The following is a 19,560-nucleotide window of genomic DNA, read 5'->3' as shown; positions in this document are numbered from 1 at the left end:
TCCTCCAGGGCAGCTAATAAATAGCCAGGAAATGGATAGGACAACTGTTGGGTGGGATGTCAGTGACTATACACTCATTGTACACCAGTGTGGAAAGGCTGAGATCCCACACAGAACTGTAAGTCTCCCAAGATGCGGAAGCAGCACCCTTCCCAATGGGCACGGCAAACTCCTTCCCTAAGGGAAAAAGAAACAAATCCTAGGAGCAAGGAAGGTAGCTCAATCAAGCTCCAATTGCGGAATTAATTAACAAATTTGGACTGCTGAAAACAGGCCCCAAGCACAGATAAACCTAAAGTAAGCACTAAAGGAACCCAGAGTTTTTGCCCAGGCAGAGAGGGGTAAGACTGATGGGAAAACAAAACAGCCTTTCTGAGTTGGGCAACAGAAAATACTGGAAAAGGGTTGGGTCCCCAAAAAGGGAGCACATAGAGCCTGGGGACACATAAAGCTGCGTACTAACTCCAGCTCTTGATTGGTAAACCCAGGGAGCTAGGGTCTGACTCTGAAAAGGCTTTTATCCTCCTTTTTTTTTCTTACTCCTTAACTGCTCATTAATTAGAACTGTGAGTATTCGCAGGCTTCAGCACTGAGCCAGGCAAGGGTGGAATTAAAGCATGTCTGAGAGAGAAAGTAGCTAGTCAAGTGAAGGGCTAATTCCCTAATGGGTGTATCTTCCCCAAGAGAAAGGGGGCAAGGCCCAGCTCAAGTGGCTACCCTCCTTCAGGGTATTGAGATCCCTGGAAAACAGAAGCAACCAAAGCCACCTTCTACCTCATCCTCTGTCTCAACCACACCACTGGCAGGGAGAGGCTGCTGAGAATTAAAGGTGCCACATCACTTTATGCTGGTGGGAAGATGGGGGCTGACAAGTGCCACATACTGGGCAGGACAGGAATAGCATAGATTCTAGAGACTTCACAGGAAAGTCTGACAACCTGCTTGGTCTCACTCTCAGGGAAATGATACTGGCTACACCCTCCTCCTGAAACATAGGCCCGTCTGGTCTAGGAAAATCTGACTGGGATTGATCATACCTAAGGATACCTTCCTCAAAAAGAGGTTCTATATAGGCAGGGCAAGAACCAGTAAAACAAGAGCTGATGATTTTGGATCAGTTAAACAGAAGCTATACTAGCAGTCTAGAATAAGTTGAACTGAATGCCAAAGACCAGATAAAGAACAAAGCCAACCCACAAGAAAATCCTATGTATAAGAGTGAAAACAACCTCCAGAATAAACTAATTAAGGAAATCAAATGCCTAGATGCCAGCAAAAAAAATAACAAGTCATACTGGGAAAATCAAAGATATGGCCCAAAGGAACAAACCAACATTTCAAATGAGATACATTTGTGTTGAATGAGTTGAAGCAACTAATTAAGGATGTTCAAACTGACATACAAAATCACATCAAAAATCAAAACAAGTTGACAAAAGATAGGAAAAGAGATGAAGGATATAAAGAAGAGACTGGGTGAACATGAAAAACTCAAAAACTTGAAAAAGCAAATGGCAGGACTTATGGGAATGAAAGGCACAACAGAAGCAATGAAAAAAACATGGAGACCTACAAAAGCAGCTTTAAAGAGGCAGAAGAAAAGATTAGTGAACTAGAGGACAGAACATCTGAAATTCTACACACAAAAGGATAGATAAAGAAAAGAATGGGAAAATATAGCAGGGTCTCAGGGAAGTGAATGACAACATGCAGTGCATGAATATATGTTATGTGCAGTGCATGAATATATGTATTATGGGTGTCCCGGAAGGAGAAGAGAAGGGAAAAGATGCAGAAAGACTAATGGAGGAAATAATCACTGACAATTTCCCATCTCTTATGAAAGACATAAAATTACAGATCCAAGAAGCACAGAGCACCCCAAACCAAAAAGATCCAAATAGACCTACTCTGAGACACTTACTAACAGACTGTCAAATATCAAAGACAAAGAGAAAATTCTGAAAGCAGCAAGAGAAAAGCAATGCATTACATACAAGGGAAGCTTGATAAGACTGTGCAGATTTCTTGGAAGAAGCCATGGAGGCAAGAAGGCAATGGTATGATATATTTAAGATTCTGAAAGAGAAAAACTGCTAACCAAGAATTCTACACCCAGCAAAACTGTCCTTCAAAAATGAAGGAGAGTTTTAAATATTTCAAAATAAACAGTGTCTTTGAGTGTTTGTGATTAAGAGAACAGCTGTAAAAGAAATACTAAAGGGAGCACTATAGGCAGATAGGAAATGACAGGAGAGAGAGAGGTCTGGAGAAGAGTACAGAAATTAAGACTATCAGCAAAGGTAAAAAGAGAAAAAAAATGAGATATGACATATGAAATCCAAAAGATAAAATGGTAGAGGAAAGTACCACCTTTACAGTAATAACATTAAATGTTAATGGATTAAAATCCCCAATCAAAAGACATACACCGGCAGAATGGATTAAAGAAACAGGACCTATCTATATGCTTTCTACCAGAGACTCACTATAGACCCAAAGACAAAAGCAGATAGTAAGTGAAAGGCTGGAAAAAGATGTTTTATGCAAACAACAACCAGAAAAGAGTGAAGGCAGCTATACTAACATCTGACAAATTAGAATTCAAATGTAAAACAATTAAAAGAGACAAACAAGGACACTATGTATTAATAAAAGGAATAATTCATCAAGAAGACATAACAATCATAAATATTATGCACTGAGCCAGAGTGCCCCTGTGAGGCAAACACTGACAACACTGAAGGGAGAAGTAGACACCTCTATAATAATAGTTGGAGACTACAACTCACCGTCTTTATCAATGGATAGAACATTTAGACAGAGGATCAATAAGGAAACAGATTTTCAATAATATAATAAATGAACTAGACTTAAGAGACATTATACCCCACCATAGCAGGATACCCATTTTTCTAAAGTGCTCGTGTATCATTCTCAAGGATAGACCATATGTTGGATTAAAAAGCAAATCTCAATAGATTTAAAAAGACTGAAATTATACAAAAATAACAACTGCTAAGAATTTTGTACACGATCCACCTGATAGTTTTCCATTCATTGCATACATAATTATCTTGTTTAGTTTTGGCTTATGTGCATGAATGGAACTGTGTATATTACTCTACAGATTTCTTCCTTCTGTCTTGAAGACCTTTCTATATAAGTATATATAGATCTACTTCATTTTTTAAACTTTTGTAGAATTGTTGCTTATACCTTAAGTGTTTTAACCATTCCTTATAACAATTCATTGTTTCCAAATTATCATATTAGATATTAGGGCTACCATTAACATTTTTACATATACATACCTATTTCTTTTATGTTATTTTAGAAATGTCAGGCCAATCTGAAAAGTTGTGTCAACTAAAAGATATTATTAAAAGCAGTTATGAACAGGAGTATTGAGCTGTTTGCATGTAACATGATCTTTCCCAGAACCTTTGAGTATTTATGTGACACCTGAGACTCTGAGTTAGAGCTCTGAAGCTATGAAAGTCAGCAGAACCCCATACAGGAAACTGTTTAATATTTGAAAAAGTGATCAGACATCAAGTAGAGATATGAATGAAGCTGATCTGGATAGGACTAAGGTATATCAGAATACAAGGTAAAGGATGATATTCATATTTTAAAATTTCAACTTCTGTGTGTGACTAAAGGGAGAGATGTTTATTTATATTTTGGGTAGTGCATTTCCTAATTTAACTTGTATGGTCGGGGTCGGTTTAGTTGAACACCATAAGTACATGGAATCTTGAATAGGATATGAGATTTTGTTAATTTGTCCAGATTAGTGTGGTGCCCCAATATATCCCAGAGTGATTTGGGCAGTGAATAAAAAAGTATTTGCAAAGTCCCCTTGGGGGGATGGGGAGAAAGGAGGAAATACTCAACTTCCCCATTTGGAGAATTTCTGATAATCTCACAAGCAGTGGGAACAACCAAATCAATAGGCCAAGGCTTCAGTCTTGGGATTCACCCCTATGAAACTTATTCCTGCAATGGATAGGTTAAGCCTACTTAAAATTATGCCTAAAGAAGGAGGGTCCAAGATGGTGGCTTAGTGAGGTGTGGAACTTATTTCGTCCTCCAGAGCAGCTAATAAATAGCCAGGAACAGAACAGAACAATTGCTGGGGCCACATCAGTGACCAGCACAGAGCGTACACTAGTCTGGACAGGCTGCAATCCCACCCAGAACCATGAGTCCCCCAAGCTACAGTGGCTGGCACCCCTCTCCTACAGGCTGCTTCCCAGAGAGGATAGGAAAGAGACTTTACTAGCGACAGGGGCTGAGTGCAACCAAGCTCCAATTGTGGAATTAATTAATAAATTCTGACTACTAAAAATAGGCTCCCAGCTCAGTTAAACCTAGAGCAAAAGCTGAGGTTGTGGGTTTTGCCCTGATACAGAGGGGAGCAGGACTGACATAAAAAGAAAGAAGAAAAAAAAAAAAAAACAGAGGTTTTTTGGATTGGACAGTACGAAATACTTGAAAGAGTCTGGGCCCTGAAGGAAAGGAGAGGGCACATAGGACCTGGAGATACACAAAGCAAGGTACCAACTTGAGCTCTTGATTGGCAAACCTGAGGAACAGGAGTCCTGCTCTGAAAAGGATTTTTTTCTTTTCTTTTTTGTGGCTCTGTTTCTATGGCTTGGCTGCTCAAGCTCTTGTTCACAAACTCTCCCTGTGTCTGTTTGTCTGAAAATATTTTAAACCCTCATTTTTTGAAGGACAGTTTTGGCCAGATATAGAATTCTTGGTTTGCAGTTGTTCTAGTTTGCTAGCTGACAGAATGCAATATACCAGAAACGGAATAGCTTTTAAAAAGGGGAATTCAGTAAGTTGCTAGTTTACAGTTCTAAGGCTGAGAAAATGTCCCAATTAAAACAAGTCTATAGAAATGTCCAATCTCAGACATCCAGGGAAAGATACCTTGGTTCAAGAAGGCCGATGAAGTTCAAGGTTTCTCTCTCAAGTGAGAAGGCACATGGCGAACATAGTCACAGTTTCTCTCTCGGCTGGAAGGGCACATGGCAAGCAAGGTGCCATCTGCTAGCTTCCTCTCCTGGCTTCCTGGTTCATGAAGCTCCCAGGTGGTGTTTTCCTTCTTCATCTCCAAAGGTCACTGGCTGGTGGATTCTGCTTAATGGTGCGACAGCATTCTCTGCTCTCTCCGAATCTCTCTCATTCTCCAAAATGTTTCCTTTTTTATAGGACTTCAGAAACTAATCAAGAACCACCCAAATGGGTAGAGATATGCCTCCAGCTATTCCAGCTTAACAACCACTCTTGATTAAATCACATCTCCAGGGAGATGATCTAATTACAGTTTCAAACATATAATACTGAATAGGGATTAGAAGAAATTGTTGCCTTTACAAAATGGGATTAAATTTTGTAAAACATGGCTTTTCTAGGGTATATACATCATTTCAAACCAGCACATCAGGCAAGTCAGGAGTCATTGTGAATAAATAAAACACGATTAGGGGGCTACAGAGTGATTTGGACAGTGAATAAAGAAGTATTTGCTAAGTCCCCTTGAGGACATGGGGAAAGAGGGGGAAAAATTCAACTTCCTCTATTGGAGAATTTCTGACATTCTCACAAGCAGTGGGGACAAACAAATCAATAGGCCAAGCCCTCTATCCTGGGGTTCTGCCCTATGAAATTTATTCCTGCAAAGGAGAGGCTAAGCCTACTTAAAATTAGTCCTAAGAGTCACCCCCAGAGAACCTATTTTGTTGCTCGGATGTGGCCTCTCTCTCTAAGCCAACAGGGCAAGTGAACTCACTGCCCTCCCTGCTACGTGGGACATGACTCCCAGGGGTGTAAATCTCCCTGGCAATATGGGACGGAAATCCTGAGATGACCCAAGACCCAGCATCAAGGGATTGAGAACACCTTCTTGACCAAAAAGGAGAAAAGAGTATGAGAAAAGATAAAGTGTCAGTGGCTGAGAGATTTCAAACAGAGTTGAGAGATTATCCTGGAAATTATTCTTACGCATTATACACAGATAGCCCCTTCTTAGTTTATGGTGTATTTGAGTGGCTAGAGGGAAGTACCTGATATTGGAGAGCTGTGTTCTAGTAGCCTTGTTTCTTGAAGATGATTGTATAATGATATAGCTTTTACAGTATGACTGTGTGATTGTGAAAACCTTGTGTCTGATGCTCCTTTTATCTAGGGTTTGGACAGACGAGTAAAAAATATGGATAGGAAAATAAATACTAGGGGCAACAAAGGTTAAAATAAATTGAGTGGATGGAAATACTAGTGGTCAGTGAGATGGAAGAACAAGGGATATGGTATATATGAGTTCTTTCTTTTTCTGGAGTGATGCAAATGTTCAAAAAAAATGATCATGGTGATGAATACACAACTATGTGATGATATTGTGAGCCACTGATTGCATTCCATGTATGGAATGTTTGTACATTAAGTTTTATCAATACAAATATTTTTAAAAGATTGGGGATTAAAAATTATAATCATTTTTGCATGAAGAAGTATAACATAGTGGTTAAGGATGTCGACCTTAGAGCCAGACTACCTTAAGTCCAAATCCTCATCTTTTTTTATTAGTTTTGCCCAGAAGTTTATCAATTTGTTAATCTTTTTGCAGCATTATTGTTGAGCTTTGTTGATCTTTTCTAGTACAGCTTTCTTTATCATTTATTTCTGTTCCTATATTTATGATTTTCTTTGTTCTACTTTGAGTTTTTTCTGCTTTTTATAACCTAAATTGCTTGTTTAGCTTGCTTACTTTCATCTTTTCACCTTTTCTATGACAAGCATTCATGCTTTAAATTATCTTTAAGTACTGGTTAGATACATCTCAGAAGTATTAATATGCAAATATTTTCATTATCCTTCTACCCTATTTTCTAATTTAATGATAATTTCTTCTGTGAACTGTGGATTATTTATTAGTATTTTTCAAAAGCATGTACTTGTTCTTAACTCAGAGTTTTACTATTGGTTTTTAACTTAATTGCAATATGGTCAGAATGTTGTTTCTATACCAATTCTCTAGATCATAGAGAATTAAAAAAAAATCCATTTGAATTTGAAAGGAACAATAAGCTGTTATATACAGCATTTTACAAAAGTCCACTAGATAAAACCTCTGAGGGATCTTTCATACTTATTTGCCTGGCTTATGCCAAAAATGTTGTTTCAGTCCTGGAGGCAACAAAAATTGGCCCATGTACAACTCATGGGCCATATTATACCACAAATGTTTTTGTAAAAAAATACATTGCCTTGCTTTATCACTTCTAACAGGAAAAGTTTGTGAATGGGGAGCAAAGGGTATAAAAAGTATCTCCAGAACTGCACTGACTTAACACGGGGTGGGAGATGGTATGCTCTAGTCCCCCACCATGCCATGTCACTATATTCTCCCTGTTATAAGTCCCAGTATCTGTACTGGGCCTCCTGTGGCCTCCTGTGGCCTTTTGTCTTGTCCCACATTGGGCCTTAAACTTACAAAGGGAATAACTGCCTGTGATATGACTTTAAATGGTTCATAAATCCAGTGTGTAGTTCTGACTGATAATCAACAATCAAGACCTGAACTTCTCTAACCTACTGGTTCTTCTAGAAAGTACACTGTAAGTGTCTTATCAAGGGAACAAGGTAGGAATACTTCTATATCAATGTATCCCTTTTCGCACCCCAATTTAACTTAATAAAAGGATATTGTGGTTTTAAATAAAAGTTCACTAGAACAAGTATGTTCAGATCTTCATTTTTAGTTGTTTTCATTTTTTCTTTTATTTTATATCTTAATTACTGGAGAGTTCCATTAAAACTTCTTACTGTGATGGTGGTGGATTTATCTGTATTTTTCCTTGTACTCTCAATTTTTTGCTTTATATGATTTGAAGTTATGTTATTAGGTACTTACTTAGAATCATGATGGATATAACCTTGTATTAGTTACTTAGTGACTTTCAATCTTTAGTAAAACTTTTTTTTTTATCTCAAAGTCTGTTGGTTTAGCTAAACCAGCTTTTCTTGTTTAACATTTGCCCAGATGGCTTTATTCATCCTTTTACTTTCATGCAACTTTTCTATATCCTTATGTTTTAGTTGTATCCCTTTTTAAATAGCATATGGCTGGATTTTGCATTATTTTTGTTAAATACAGTCTAATAATATTTGTCTTTTAATTGGAGAGTTTAGTTCATCTACATCATGATTGCCAAACTTCTACAATTAATTTCCACCACTTTTTCTATGTTTCTCTTCTTTTTTCTTGATTATTTTTAGTGGTCTAAGGTTCGCACACACACACACCTCAATTTCTGTCCTCTACTGGTTTTCTATAGGGTTTGTTAAATCACCTCTTTAACAAATGTATATTGAGCACTGAATCCACAGATGTGAGTGAATGTCAAGATAATGATAATGACTGCAAACTCCTTTGACAGCCAAGATATTTATTATGTTCACCAGGTCCTTGAGTTTCTCAAGTATAGGAGGCTTAGTTCAATTCTGAGTACATCATAAATAAGTGGTATCTACCTGCTGCTTTACAGAGGCTCTACTAAAAGCCTGATGACAATTATACAGGTTAAAGTGGAATGGCTGTCATTAAACTTGTAGACCACAGGAACACTACTTAAAAACTTCTAGGTGTAGCTGCCTTATGTACACATTCTTACTATGAAGAAGAATGGTACTTGCAAATGAACAGTGATTGTGTTCCATGTTCTTGTCTAATGTATCCTGCCCAGTAGGACACTTCATCTAATGCATAAATACAAGGTAAAGACACTTAATGATGACTAAGAGAAGAAAGTTTTGAAAACTTTACTTCCTTTTATCAGCACTGCTAATTAGAATCTATGAATCTCAACAAATTCATTCTCAAGTAGATCTTTGGTTAACTTGAGTAGAGGAGGATTTTCTAGGGATCTAAAATTCTTAAATAATGATCTGAAACATCTTGGCACTAAGCAAGAAGCTGAGAAGGGACCATTCTATTTCTATTCATTAGTTTTAACATTAAGGGCTAAAGTTAATCCATGTCTTACCTTCCTCCCAGGCAATATAAGTATCTTAGAATGATTTAATACAGTATTATTGTTCAGAATTTCAGTTCTCTCCTATGTTTTTTTTTTTTTTTGGTGCCAAAACCCAGGATTGAACTCTCCTGATTTTTAACTCCATGAATTAAACATTATTGTTGCTTTATACAATCTCTGCCCACCTAGGCCACCATATTGCTGGAAACAGAAGTTCAGGCACCCATTTTTGCCTTTTCAAGTTAATGTCTTGTTAGGAAAGAAAGGAACAAAGAAACATCTTTGTGCAGCTGCTAAGCCATGCAAAGCCATTATTTTAGGGGGAGGAAAAACTGTTACTTGGATTTCCTGACATGGGGCTTGTTCTAGTTTGCTAGCTGCTAGAATGCAATATACCAGAAATGGAATGACTTTTAAAAAAGGGAATTTAATAGGTTGCTAATATACAGTTCTAAGGCTGAGAAAATGTCCCAGTTAAAGCAAGTCTATAGAAATGTCCAACCTAAGGCATCCAGGGAAAGATACCTTGATTCAAGAAGGCCAGTGAAGTTCAGGGTTTCTCTCTCAAGTGGAAGGGCACATGGTGAACACAGCATCATCTGCTAGCTTCTTCTCCTGGCTTCCTGTTTCATGAAACTCCCCGGGAGGCATTTTCCTTCTTCATCTCCAAAGGTCTCTGGCTGGCGGACTCTGCTTCTCGTGGCTATGTCATTCTGCTCTGCTCTCTCTGAATCACTTTCATTCTCCAAAATGTTTCCTCTTTTATAGGACTCCAATAAACTAATCAAGACCCACCCAAATGGGTGGAGACATGTCATCACCTAATCCAGTTTAACAACCACTCTTGATAAATCACATCTCCAGGGAGATGATCTGATTACAGCTTCAAACATACCGAATTGTATAGGGATTATTCTACCTTTATGAAATGGGATTTAGATTAAAATACGGCTTTTCTAGGGGACACACATCCTTTCAAACCAGCACAGGGCTTTTTATGGCTCACTCAAGGCTATACAAGACTTTCTTCCCCTGGCTGTTTCATGTACGGTACAGAAGACCTCTTGGATGACTCAGTGGTGCCTGATTACATCAGAGTGGGGTCATAGCCAAGGTTAGCTGCAGATTGCGTAGTGACCCCATTCTATCCTCATATTGATAGGGTGAATATGCTTTCTGTATACCTGAGTAGGAGCTTCCCTGGCAGTCCTTTGAATTATCCCATTTTCTTTTCAGGCCTATTGCTGTCCAAGGAAAGGTTTATTCACTGCCACTCAAAGGAGAAGGGATGTGGGGACAATATACCCTGGGGAATAAGGAGCCTAGTGGATGCTGATGAAGACTTTATTTTAGAACTTCATAAACTTAAAAGGAGGTCCAAACCACCCAAAAACTTTGAGGACGGTAGAGGTAATAACAATTATTAGTCCAAAACCTTGGGGCAAGACAGATTTTGGAAAGAAGAATTTTCTATATTTTACTCTGGTAAAGCAGAATATATACATATTATGTAATACGCCCATCAAAGTATGAGAGAGCTCCTATACTGAAACAAACTGATATTCTAAAGCAAAATATAAGAATATTTAAACTAATTGGTGTAGAAGAACCTCCCATCAATTCAGCTTAGGTTTTTGCCTGCAAATGTGTTGACCATCAATTTATAAAGCAGAATTAGTTTTTTAAATTTCTCTTATGTTTGAATTTTCATATTGCACATAAAAATTATAGAACTGTATCTGTATTCTATGGCTTGTAGAGTTGCAGATACAGTCGGAGCACATCTGGAAATCCCATTAAACATTTTGTGTCCAGCAATGAAAAATGACTTTGAACTAAATAACCTCTAAGGTCACTTCTGGTTCTGAAAGGCTAACGATGAAAACTTCAAGAAATGTTTTACTAATGGAGCAAGTTGTCTGATTTCTATTTTAGCGTTATGGTGGGAGAGAGTCTTCCGAAATGCTGCTTGTGGAGCTATTATACCTAGACTTTACAATGAAAAAATAAATACAAATGAAAGTTAAAGTCAAGTGAAATACAGCGTCACATGAACACAGCCTTTCAGAACATAGATTTCATTGACTCTTCCTCCCCCTTAAACTTCTGTAAATTTTAATCAAAGTTTACTAATTGACTAGACACAGTTTATTCATGGACTAGGTATAGCCCATGTGGACTTCAAGTGGAAAGATCTTTACCAAGAAGGCTAGCGGAAAAAGCTAAAGAATAAAGAACTGTTTTTTGTTAAATGAAAAGTTAGACCATGCATTTAATTAGAGCTATATCTGCAACATGGCTTAATTTTAAAAACCTGATTTTTCCATCAGGTTTTCATCAACTGCTGCACAGAAAGTGAAAAAGAAGAATACATTTTTCTTCTGAACATTTACTGGGTCCACAGTATTTCAAATGCACAATCTCATTGTCACAAGATCTCATTGTCACATGGATTTTACAAACCACGATGATTGTAAAATTAAATGAAATGGTCTTTGCAAAATTTCTAGTACAAAGTGTAGCATACAACAGGAGTTTTTAACAAACAGCAGCTTCCTTAATGATCATTATTGACAGAGCCACCTTATGAATCCAGTATTATGATCCTCACTTTAGAGATGAGAAATTGCTTTTCTGTGAGAAACATGGATTTGAAATGAGAGCTGTCTGCCTCCAGGGTCAATTCTTTTACCTAAAAATTTTACCTTCCCAGTGTCTCAGTGAACTTGGGAATGTTCAGACATGTCAGAATGAAGTTGCTATGAATTCATGGTCTCTGCTCTCAATTACAGGTTTTGGTTGTATTTGTGGTTATTTTATTGCACATTACCTTTGAAGTATCTTTCAATTAGTTTGCTTCTTTTAATGTAAAATTGACAGGTCATTTAGAAGACACATCTTTCTACTTTTAATATGAAGACTCTCTAAGTTGTAATGTCAGAAACTCAAACTAGCATAAATGACAATAAAAGAGGAGTTCATAACTCGTGTAAAGGGAAAGTGCAAAGTTCAACTGGATTTAGATTTGCTGAGTCCAGACACCTTGTGGCTCCATCTGTCTCTTGGGGGGAGATGGCCCAGACCATACATGTACCAGGACCTCAACTCTAGTGGAAAGACCTAATTTCCTGATATCTTTGGTAAGAAAGTGTCAGGGAATCTTCTGATTGATCCAGCTCAAGGTAGGGAACCCCTATTCCTAAATCAATCACTATAGTCAGGAAATTGCATACTCTGGCCAGGCGGGGCCTAAGGGGTGGAGTATAGATAGGTCATGACTTTCTGGAATGAAAGAGCTGGAAATAAGAGGTTAGTTAATCGACTTGTCAGTGGGTGGGGACTTTTGAGTCTTCTTTCCACACTGAAAGAGAATCACCAGCTTTTGTTAACTGTGAAAAGAAACATTTATTGTGTAGTGGCCTTTCAAACATACTTACAGAAATAGCAACCTCTTTAAAGTGAGTTATCATTGAATAAATAATCATGAGAGGTCTGAAAAACATTGTTATTGTTTTGTTCCCCACCTGTGATTGAATGTGCAATTTAAAGCCTGTTTTTTTTTTTTCTGAAGGACACTGAGTCAAAAGTAACTTTATACTTTTCTGTCAGCAATTCATATCAAAAATAAACCAAGAAATGCTTTCAAACACTTTATTAATTCTAATAACATATTTACTCAATCAAAATTGTAAATGTTGAGCCAACAGTAGAAAATAATTTTATTTAAAAATGTGGCCATATCTTCCCCTACAGCCAATAATATCTAGTTCTGGGGAAATTACCATGATTATATAAGAATAAAGAACATTTATCATCAACAAATATTTTTAGAATGCCAAATACACTCTAGGCCCTGTGGGGAAAATGAACAAGTATGAGTTACCTTTCTTACCCTCAAAAGAGCTTACAATTTTTTCACACTTTTACCATTTGGTCAGCAATTAAAAAGCATTCAGAATAATTCCAAATAAAATATTCAGTTTCACTCTTTTTATCTAAGGGGCCAAAAAATTATTCACTTATCATAAGTTGGAGTCAGCTAAATGCTCATATATTCAGGCACAGTTGCTTTCTCTATAGCATTAATCAATATTTACTAATATAGCAAGTATTATTAGAACATTCTCTATGGTCTGTTATTCCCAATAGATTCCAGCGAGGAAAACCCAGAAGTGCTGGGTCCCAGTGGTTCAATAATGAGGTTCTATTAATAGTCTGTACTTTAGCTAACTTGTTATTGCAACACATACAAAAAATTCCTCATACTGAAGAATGGGGAGCAGTTGCTTCACATGTGCAGAATCTTTAACTAGGTTGAACTTAGACATTTGGAAACGGACAGAGGTGACAGCAGGACGCCATTGCAAGAATAAGGAACAGTGCTGAACGGTGTGAGGATGTGGTGGAAAGGGGCAGTTTAGAGTCGTGTACGTCACCAGAAGGAAAGTTAGAGGTTAAACCACGGGAATGTGAAACAGTGCATTTAGTGGTGGACAACGTCCGTGATTAACCGTACAAATACAAGAAAGTTCTTTCATGAGCTGGAACAGATGCACAACACTATTATAAGGAGTTAACAACAGAGGGGTAAATGGGGGAAAAAATGTACCTATTACAAACTATGGACTATAGTTAGCAGCAATATTTTAATATTCTTTCATCAACAGTAGCAAATGTACCACATCAACAGTATGGGTCAATAATGGGGTGGGGGAGGATAAGGGGTATGGAGGGATTTATGGCTTTTAATTTTTTATTTCTTTTCTGGAGAAATGAAAATGGTCTAAAATTGATCATGAGGATGTATGCACAATTATGTGATGTTACTGTCAGCCAGTGATTGTATACTTTGGATAGGTTGCATGGGTGAATATGTCTCAAAAGTTACATTGAAAAACATGTTTTAAGATTCCTCATATAAACCAATATGCTAACACTGATCATTTTTGACTGACCGGATTATGATTAATCATGAATTTTCCGTTTTTAAAGTTTATATTATCTGAATTTCTATAATGAGCATGTATTAGTTTTATAATAAGAAAAAAAATTTAATAATAAAGGGATCCTTCCTTCCAACTTATTAACTAAATCACTATGTTTCACATTCAAGTACCTAGACAGAAACAATATTATTTTAAAACTTATTTTAACCCTGATAGCCAGATAACCTGAAGTGAATCCATACTGATCCACTAAATAACTACCTCTTAGATCAACTATTAATGTGTCCTGTCCCCAAACTGCCTCCAAGGGTGGTGAGGGCTGGGACAGTCAGCTTCAGGCCCTGTTCCCATCTAGAGAGGGGGTAGGGCCAAAACTCCCTTCCCAACCCAAAGCCGCTCTACAACAGTACAGCTACCGGGAGAAATCCTCTTCTTTTGTAACTGAATAATTTTTAAAACAGGTTTGGAGCGAGGGTCATTCTAACATGCATTATTTTTCTCATCAATTTATGTGATGACACAAATAAGGTTTTGCTATGGTGACTTTTAAGAAGGAATCTGATGTTCTAAAAATGATCGTGGCGATGAACACACAGCTGTGTGATGATACTGTGAGCCCCTGGCTGTACACCATGTATGGACTGTATGTTTGCGAAGATTTGTCACAATAAAAAAATTAGGTTTTTTGAAAAAAGAAGAAATTTGAGAACTATCTGTATTCTACAAGAAAAATAATGAGGCAGATTTCAAAACAAAATTAGCCTCTCTACTGCGTTTCTTATAACTATTTTTCTGTAACCTGGTGGGGCTCGTGGATCCTTTCTACAATGGTGGATGGAAGTGGCATGCTGGTCAAGGTCAGTAGACGTTATTCAAGGTCAGTAAACATTATTAAACTGAAAGGATAATTTAGACTAATGGAATACAGGCTGGTCCTTTTTCTACCTTCAGAAGTTAAAAAGGCCTAGCACTGAGGTATGGAGATGTCTTTCATTTCACTAGGAACAGGAAAAATGATACGGCTGTTAGCTTTCAACATCTCACTTAAATATTTCCCCCAACAGTTGCTGAGTGGTGTTACTGAAGTAAAACTAAAAGCCTCTAATTTGATTGTATATGAATTAGTAATGCCAGTAAGTTCCCCACATTTTGTTGACAGTTGCAAAAAATGGAAAAGAAAAATTCCACCCCTGTCAACTGCTCTCTGGGATTACGCTGATTCTGTTTCTGCAACTAAAAACCTTGAGATTATAACCAGACACTCGTTAACTTTCTTTGCTCTGCGGAGGGGAGGAGCTGACATAGATAGAATGACATCTCATAAGCAAAGATGCGTCTTTCAACTTTGAAGACACAGCCACGCCTTGCTATTCGTTATAGGGGAGAGGAGGAAGAGGACATTCTCCTTTTACCTTACAAATGTGTGGGGACCACATGAATGGCCTTATGATGTTCACACTGCTGGCTGCAGCAAAAAAGAGTAGGATCAACAAAACATCTTTATAAAAACTGAGGGCTTGTAAACTCTAACAGTCAAAATTGCATATTTTCCAAAGGAGCACAGACGTAAACCCTACCAGAGTTCTTTGTCCATGTCCACCCAACATTCTTTGATTACTTAAACATAAACAAAACTTTCTCCTTTAAAAGCAATTCTAAATTCAAGGCCAAGTTTGGAACAAAGCATTTATAGGGAATGATGTGGGTGTACTGGCTGCTCAAAGGCTACTAGCTATGTCAGGGGCTCTTACCCCAAAGTCTAAATGGAAAAAGAAATAAGGTCACAGACTGCCCACATACTCCCATCCTTTGGATCCTGGAGGGGATGGGCTCAGAGCATCTCTAACCAAGGGTTTTGGAATCTGATCTAGTTATTTTCTAGATTTGCAAATGGCACCCTCTGCTGGTAAATGCATATGTCTGTATCCTACTAGAGATGCCAGTTGGGAAATTATTTGTTCATCATTTTCCTCCCAATTAGTATTGAAAATAGCGAGATTATCTGAATTACTAGCACTGAAACTGGGCTACAAAATGACTATTCAGCACCTGAGTGATAGGTAACACAGCCCTGAAGGCAGGTTTTCTGTACATTCATTATGAAAAGCTAGTGTTTTGTTCAACTTGTGAATTGTGGATTCTAGGAGCAAAACTGATAATTTCCTTTCAGACCAAGACACTTAGGATCAGAATGCACTTTGTAATGTTAAGTGTATCCGTTTTAGGCAAAGGAAAAAAATTCTAACACATGACACAATAGACTAATAGTTCTATATATACTTTTCACAATGCAAGTGCTATGTAAATTGTGTCGCTTATGATGTAAAATGTATAAATGTAAATATACACATATTTTTCTATTTACTATGGCCTGGAATAAACGTGTCTCTTTTCCTATACACAAGAAGTGTCATCACCTTTTTGTAGAAGGACTAAAGAATATGGAAGAGAGAACTTCACTACCCATTTTATACTTTTCTGATTATTTGAATTTTACTATAGGTACTTTATTACTTTCATTTTGTTAAAAAATTAAAAATTTATTTAGATAAAGCGTTTATGGAATATACAGCTGTCCTTTATAGTTTTTAATTTAAAACATTGTTATCTAAAAGAATAAAAATGGTTTCTAAAAATGTCTCAACTATGTTAAAAGCTAAAGACAAAGTACAGAAAATGCCATAAATTTATACACATTCTTAAAATCTGAGAAAATTATTTTCATGATTAATGGAAAATAATAAGATTACCAGACAATTTGAAAGAGTTGTACATTGCAACTATACAATGCTTTGAGAAAGAGTTATTCATAAAGATTTAATTTATGTTACTGATTAAAAAATAACACATTCAATGGAGAATGGATGTTTATACCTGTAATAAACAATAATCCTACTATTTCAGTGCTTGATTCAAAGGGGAATTTCATTTTGGGTAGGGATCATTATTTTCACTAATTCTTGTTATTTTCTATTTAATAGATAGCTGTACAAAATTATCTTTCATTTAAGGAAAGCTTTTGAATAGAAAAATGTAGCTTGAAAGATAAATTAGATCATTCCTGATTTATATAGCTTTCTGACCAAAAAAAGAAAAAAAAATGTTGCTTTGGGACTATTCCCAAAACATAGCTTGTTATTGCATTTGAGCATCCTTGGCATGAAAACAAAAATGGATTTTCTTCAATTTCCCAGGGAAGGCTATGGTAGTATTGTACAAATTCACATTTTAAAATATATTCTTTTATAATGGATTAAATGTAGATGGGAATCTTTGATATTTATTACTCATTTATTCATTCAAAAAATATTTGCTGAGCAATTACCCTGTTCCATTAAAGAAGCTAAATGCCTGCATACAAAGATAAATAAAACACAGTGCTTGCTCTTAAAAACACTCACCATTCAATTTTTCTCCTTTGCAGAAAGGATGATAACATGTACTCAAATTGTCTACTTCAACAAATTAAAGTCAGAAGCATAACTGAATATTAAATCAGAAGAAAGATGATATACTCTTCCCTGAATTCTATAGTGTAATAATTAATTATAGGTCATCTTATTAGTCATTTTAATATAGTAAAAGATTCTAGTTAGTTTATTTGAGCAATTACCTAAGTATATATACACACACACACATATATATGATAAAGAAACCAAATGTTTCCAGAATACTATTCTATCCTAATATTTGTAAGCGCAAGGCACTCGATGGTGGGCAAGTCAGCTATTATTATCATTCACATATAATTATTTACCAAAATACTTGACAATTATGAAAGAATTCTTAAAAAGTTGCTTTCGGTGGCTCATTTTAACATTAATGAAATATTATCAGTGCTTTTTAAAATCTTCATTTATTAGCACCTTTCCTCCTTAAAGCCTAAATAGCAACCATTTAAAAAGGAAAAGGCCCAAGGAATACACTCCACATTGGCAATGAATCTGTGCTTCAATCCTTGCTGTTTGTTGCCTCTGAAATACATATAAAAGCCAATTAATTTAAAATACTTTTAACGTTAGTCAAAAGGATAACACTAATTGAAACCTCCTGCATTAAGTGTAAAATCAATAGCTTTGACCCAAAATGGCACATGGGAAATGTGGAGCCTTTCCTTGTAAAAATGCCTAATCTTGCAACAGCACCAGCATCTGCATTTCTTTGAAAAGGATTTTGTTAACACATCGTATATACCTTGATAAATAAGGATCTATGGTAATAGACAGACTTAAGATAAAGGCAATTAGATGGCATATTTTTTAAGGTTCCTACCAGATCTGAATTCTAGTGATAGAACAGAAATCCTGGATGAAGGTTGTTTTGTTGGTGATCATTCTTATTCATTTGTAGTTGTAACTGTGTGACTTCATTATCATGAGTGGCCTAAATTTGCTAACTCCTTTCTCCAGCCACCTGTACCTAAAGGCTTATACTTTTCTTTTTAGGTTCTCATTTTCTATATTGCATGGACTCTTTGCCACAATAGAGAAAGTCACCCTCACACTCTTAAATGATCATACATCCTAGTTTTTATCGGCTCTAGATAAGGTAGTTTTAAGTAACTAAGTATAACTGTTCTAGGTAGCTCAAAAACTGTCTGTGGCTTAGCAGTTTTATGGAAAGATATAACTAAGAACATGATAACCGATAACAGCATCTTCTTGGTTCCAGCAGTACACTGACCACAGTCTGTGTACAAAACACACCAATGTTGAAAGATAAGATCTATAACCACCAGCTTCGCTACCATTTTTCTGTTTTCTCAATATAACACGCTGTGTCTCTTCACCCTTCCATCATCATACCTATGTGGCTGCTGAAGGATCCATAGCTTCTCCTGTTTCTTCTTCTTTCATTTCAGCCCTTTCACTTACTTTCTCATTCACCATCTCACTTTCAACCTTTTCTCCTGTCTCACCTGGAAAAGTAACCAAGGAGATATTACAAGACTCTCATTTAGCATTAACAACAAAGAACTCCGGCAGCTTGTTTCCAGTGGGACAGTTTTTATTCTTTAGGTCTAAACAGGTAAGTTTTTCTGGTGGTGACTTGAAAGTAATGAATGAATCGCCCAGTTCTCACAGATCCTCTAAATGGCCGGTATCAAGTATTAACCATCTCTAAGTCTTGGCATCCTCTTACATAAATATCAAGATGCAAAATGACCCAAGAAATGACGATAGCATGTACTACAAATAGAAAGTTCCATTGATATCTAAAATAAAAGATGCTCCAGGGGTGTGCTCAAAGAACCATCTTATTTGTTATTATTGTGTTTAAAGAAAATGATCATTAAACATTTAAAGACCGCCAACATTGAAAAGTTTGGGCATTGCACAAACAAATCCATTTCCCTGAGAAGTTGGATTAGGCAACACTGGCCCCCATTCCCGTATGGGAACTGTTGGCTGAGCTGCTGCCTCTTTTGACAGTGCTGTGCTCTCTTGCTCACCACAGTCCTCTGAGGTGTCCCACGGTGTCACGTGGCCCCTCGCCTCACTCATTTTCATTATCCTGGACCCTAAAGATTTTGAGTCTGCCTCCCCTGGTCTACATAAAGACACACT

At 36.8% G+C, this 19,560-nt stretch overlaps 1 protein-coding gene across 2 annotated transcripts in view; it reads right to left on the bottom strand.

Moving 5' to 3' along the window:
- Positions 1-4,487: 4,487 nt before the first annotated feature.
- The window catches only part of ERICH5 (glutamate rich 5), a 36,413-nt gene continuing 21,340 nt past the window's right edge, over positions 4,488-19,560 (bottom strand). Inside the window, exons 3-4 of one of the 2 annotated variants that reach the window (XM_077167303.1) lie at positions 18,799-18,911; positions 4,488-17,967 (exon numbers count right to left, since the gene is read on the bottom strand). In XM_077167303.1, coding sequence (XP_077023418.1) covers positions 18,799-18,911 — 113 coding nt within the window. In that variant the 3' untranslated portion in view covers positions 4,488-17,967. Of the gene's footprint in view, positions 18,912-19,560 lie in introns of both variants that reach the window. The other variant, XM_077167305.1, reaches the window with a different exon arrangement.

The sequence above is a fragment of the Tamandua tetradactyla genome, chromosome 6 (genome assembly GCF_023851605.1).
Source record: "Tamandua tetradactyla isolate mTamTet1 chromosome 6, mTamTet1.pri, whole genome shotgun sequence".
Taxonomy (NCBI): Eukaryota; Metazoa; Chordata; class Mammalia; order Pilosa; family Myrmecophagidae; genus Tamandua; species Tamandua tetradactyla.
Note: the sequence above shows the minus strand (reverse complement) of the source record. Positions and strands in the feature narration are given on the sequence as shown.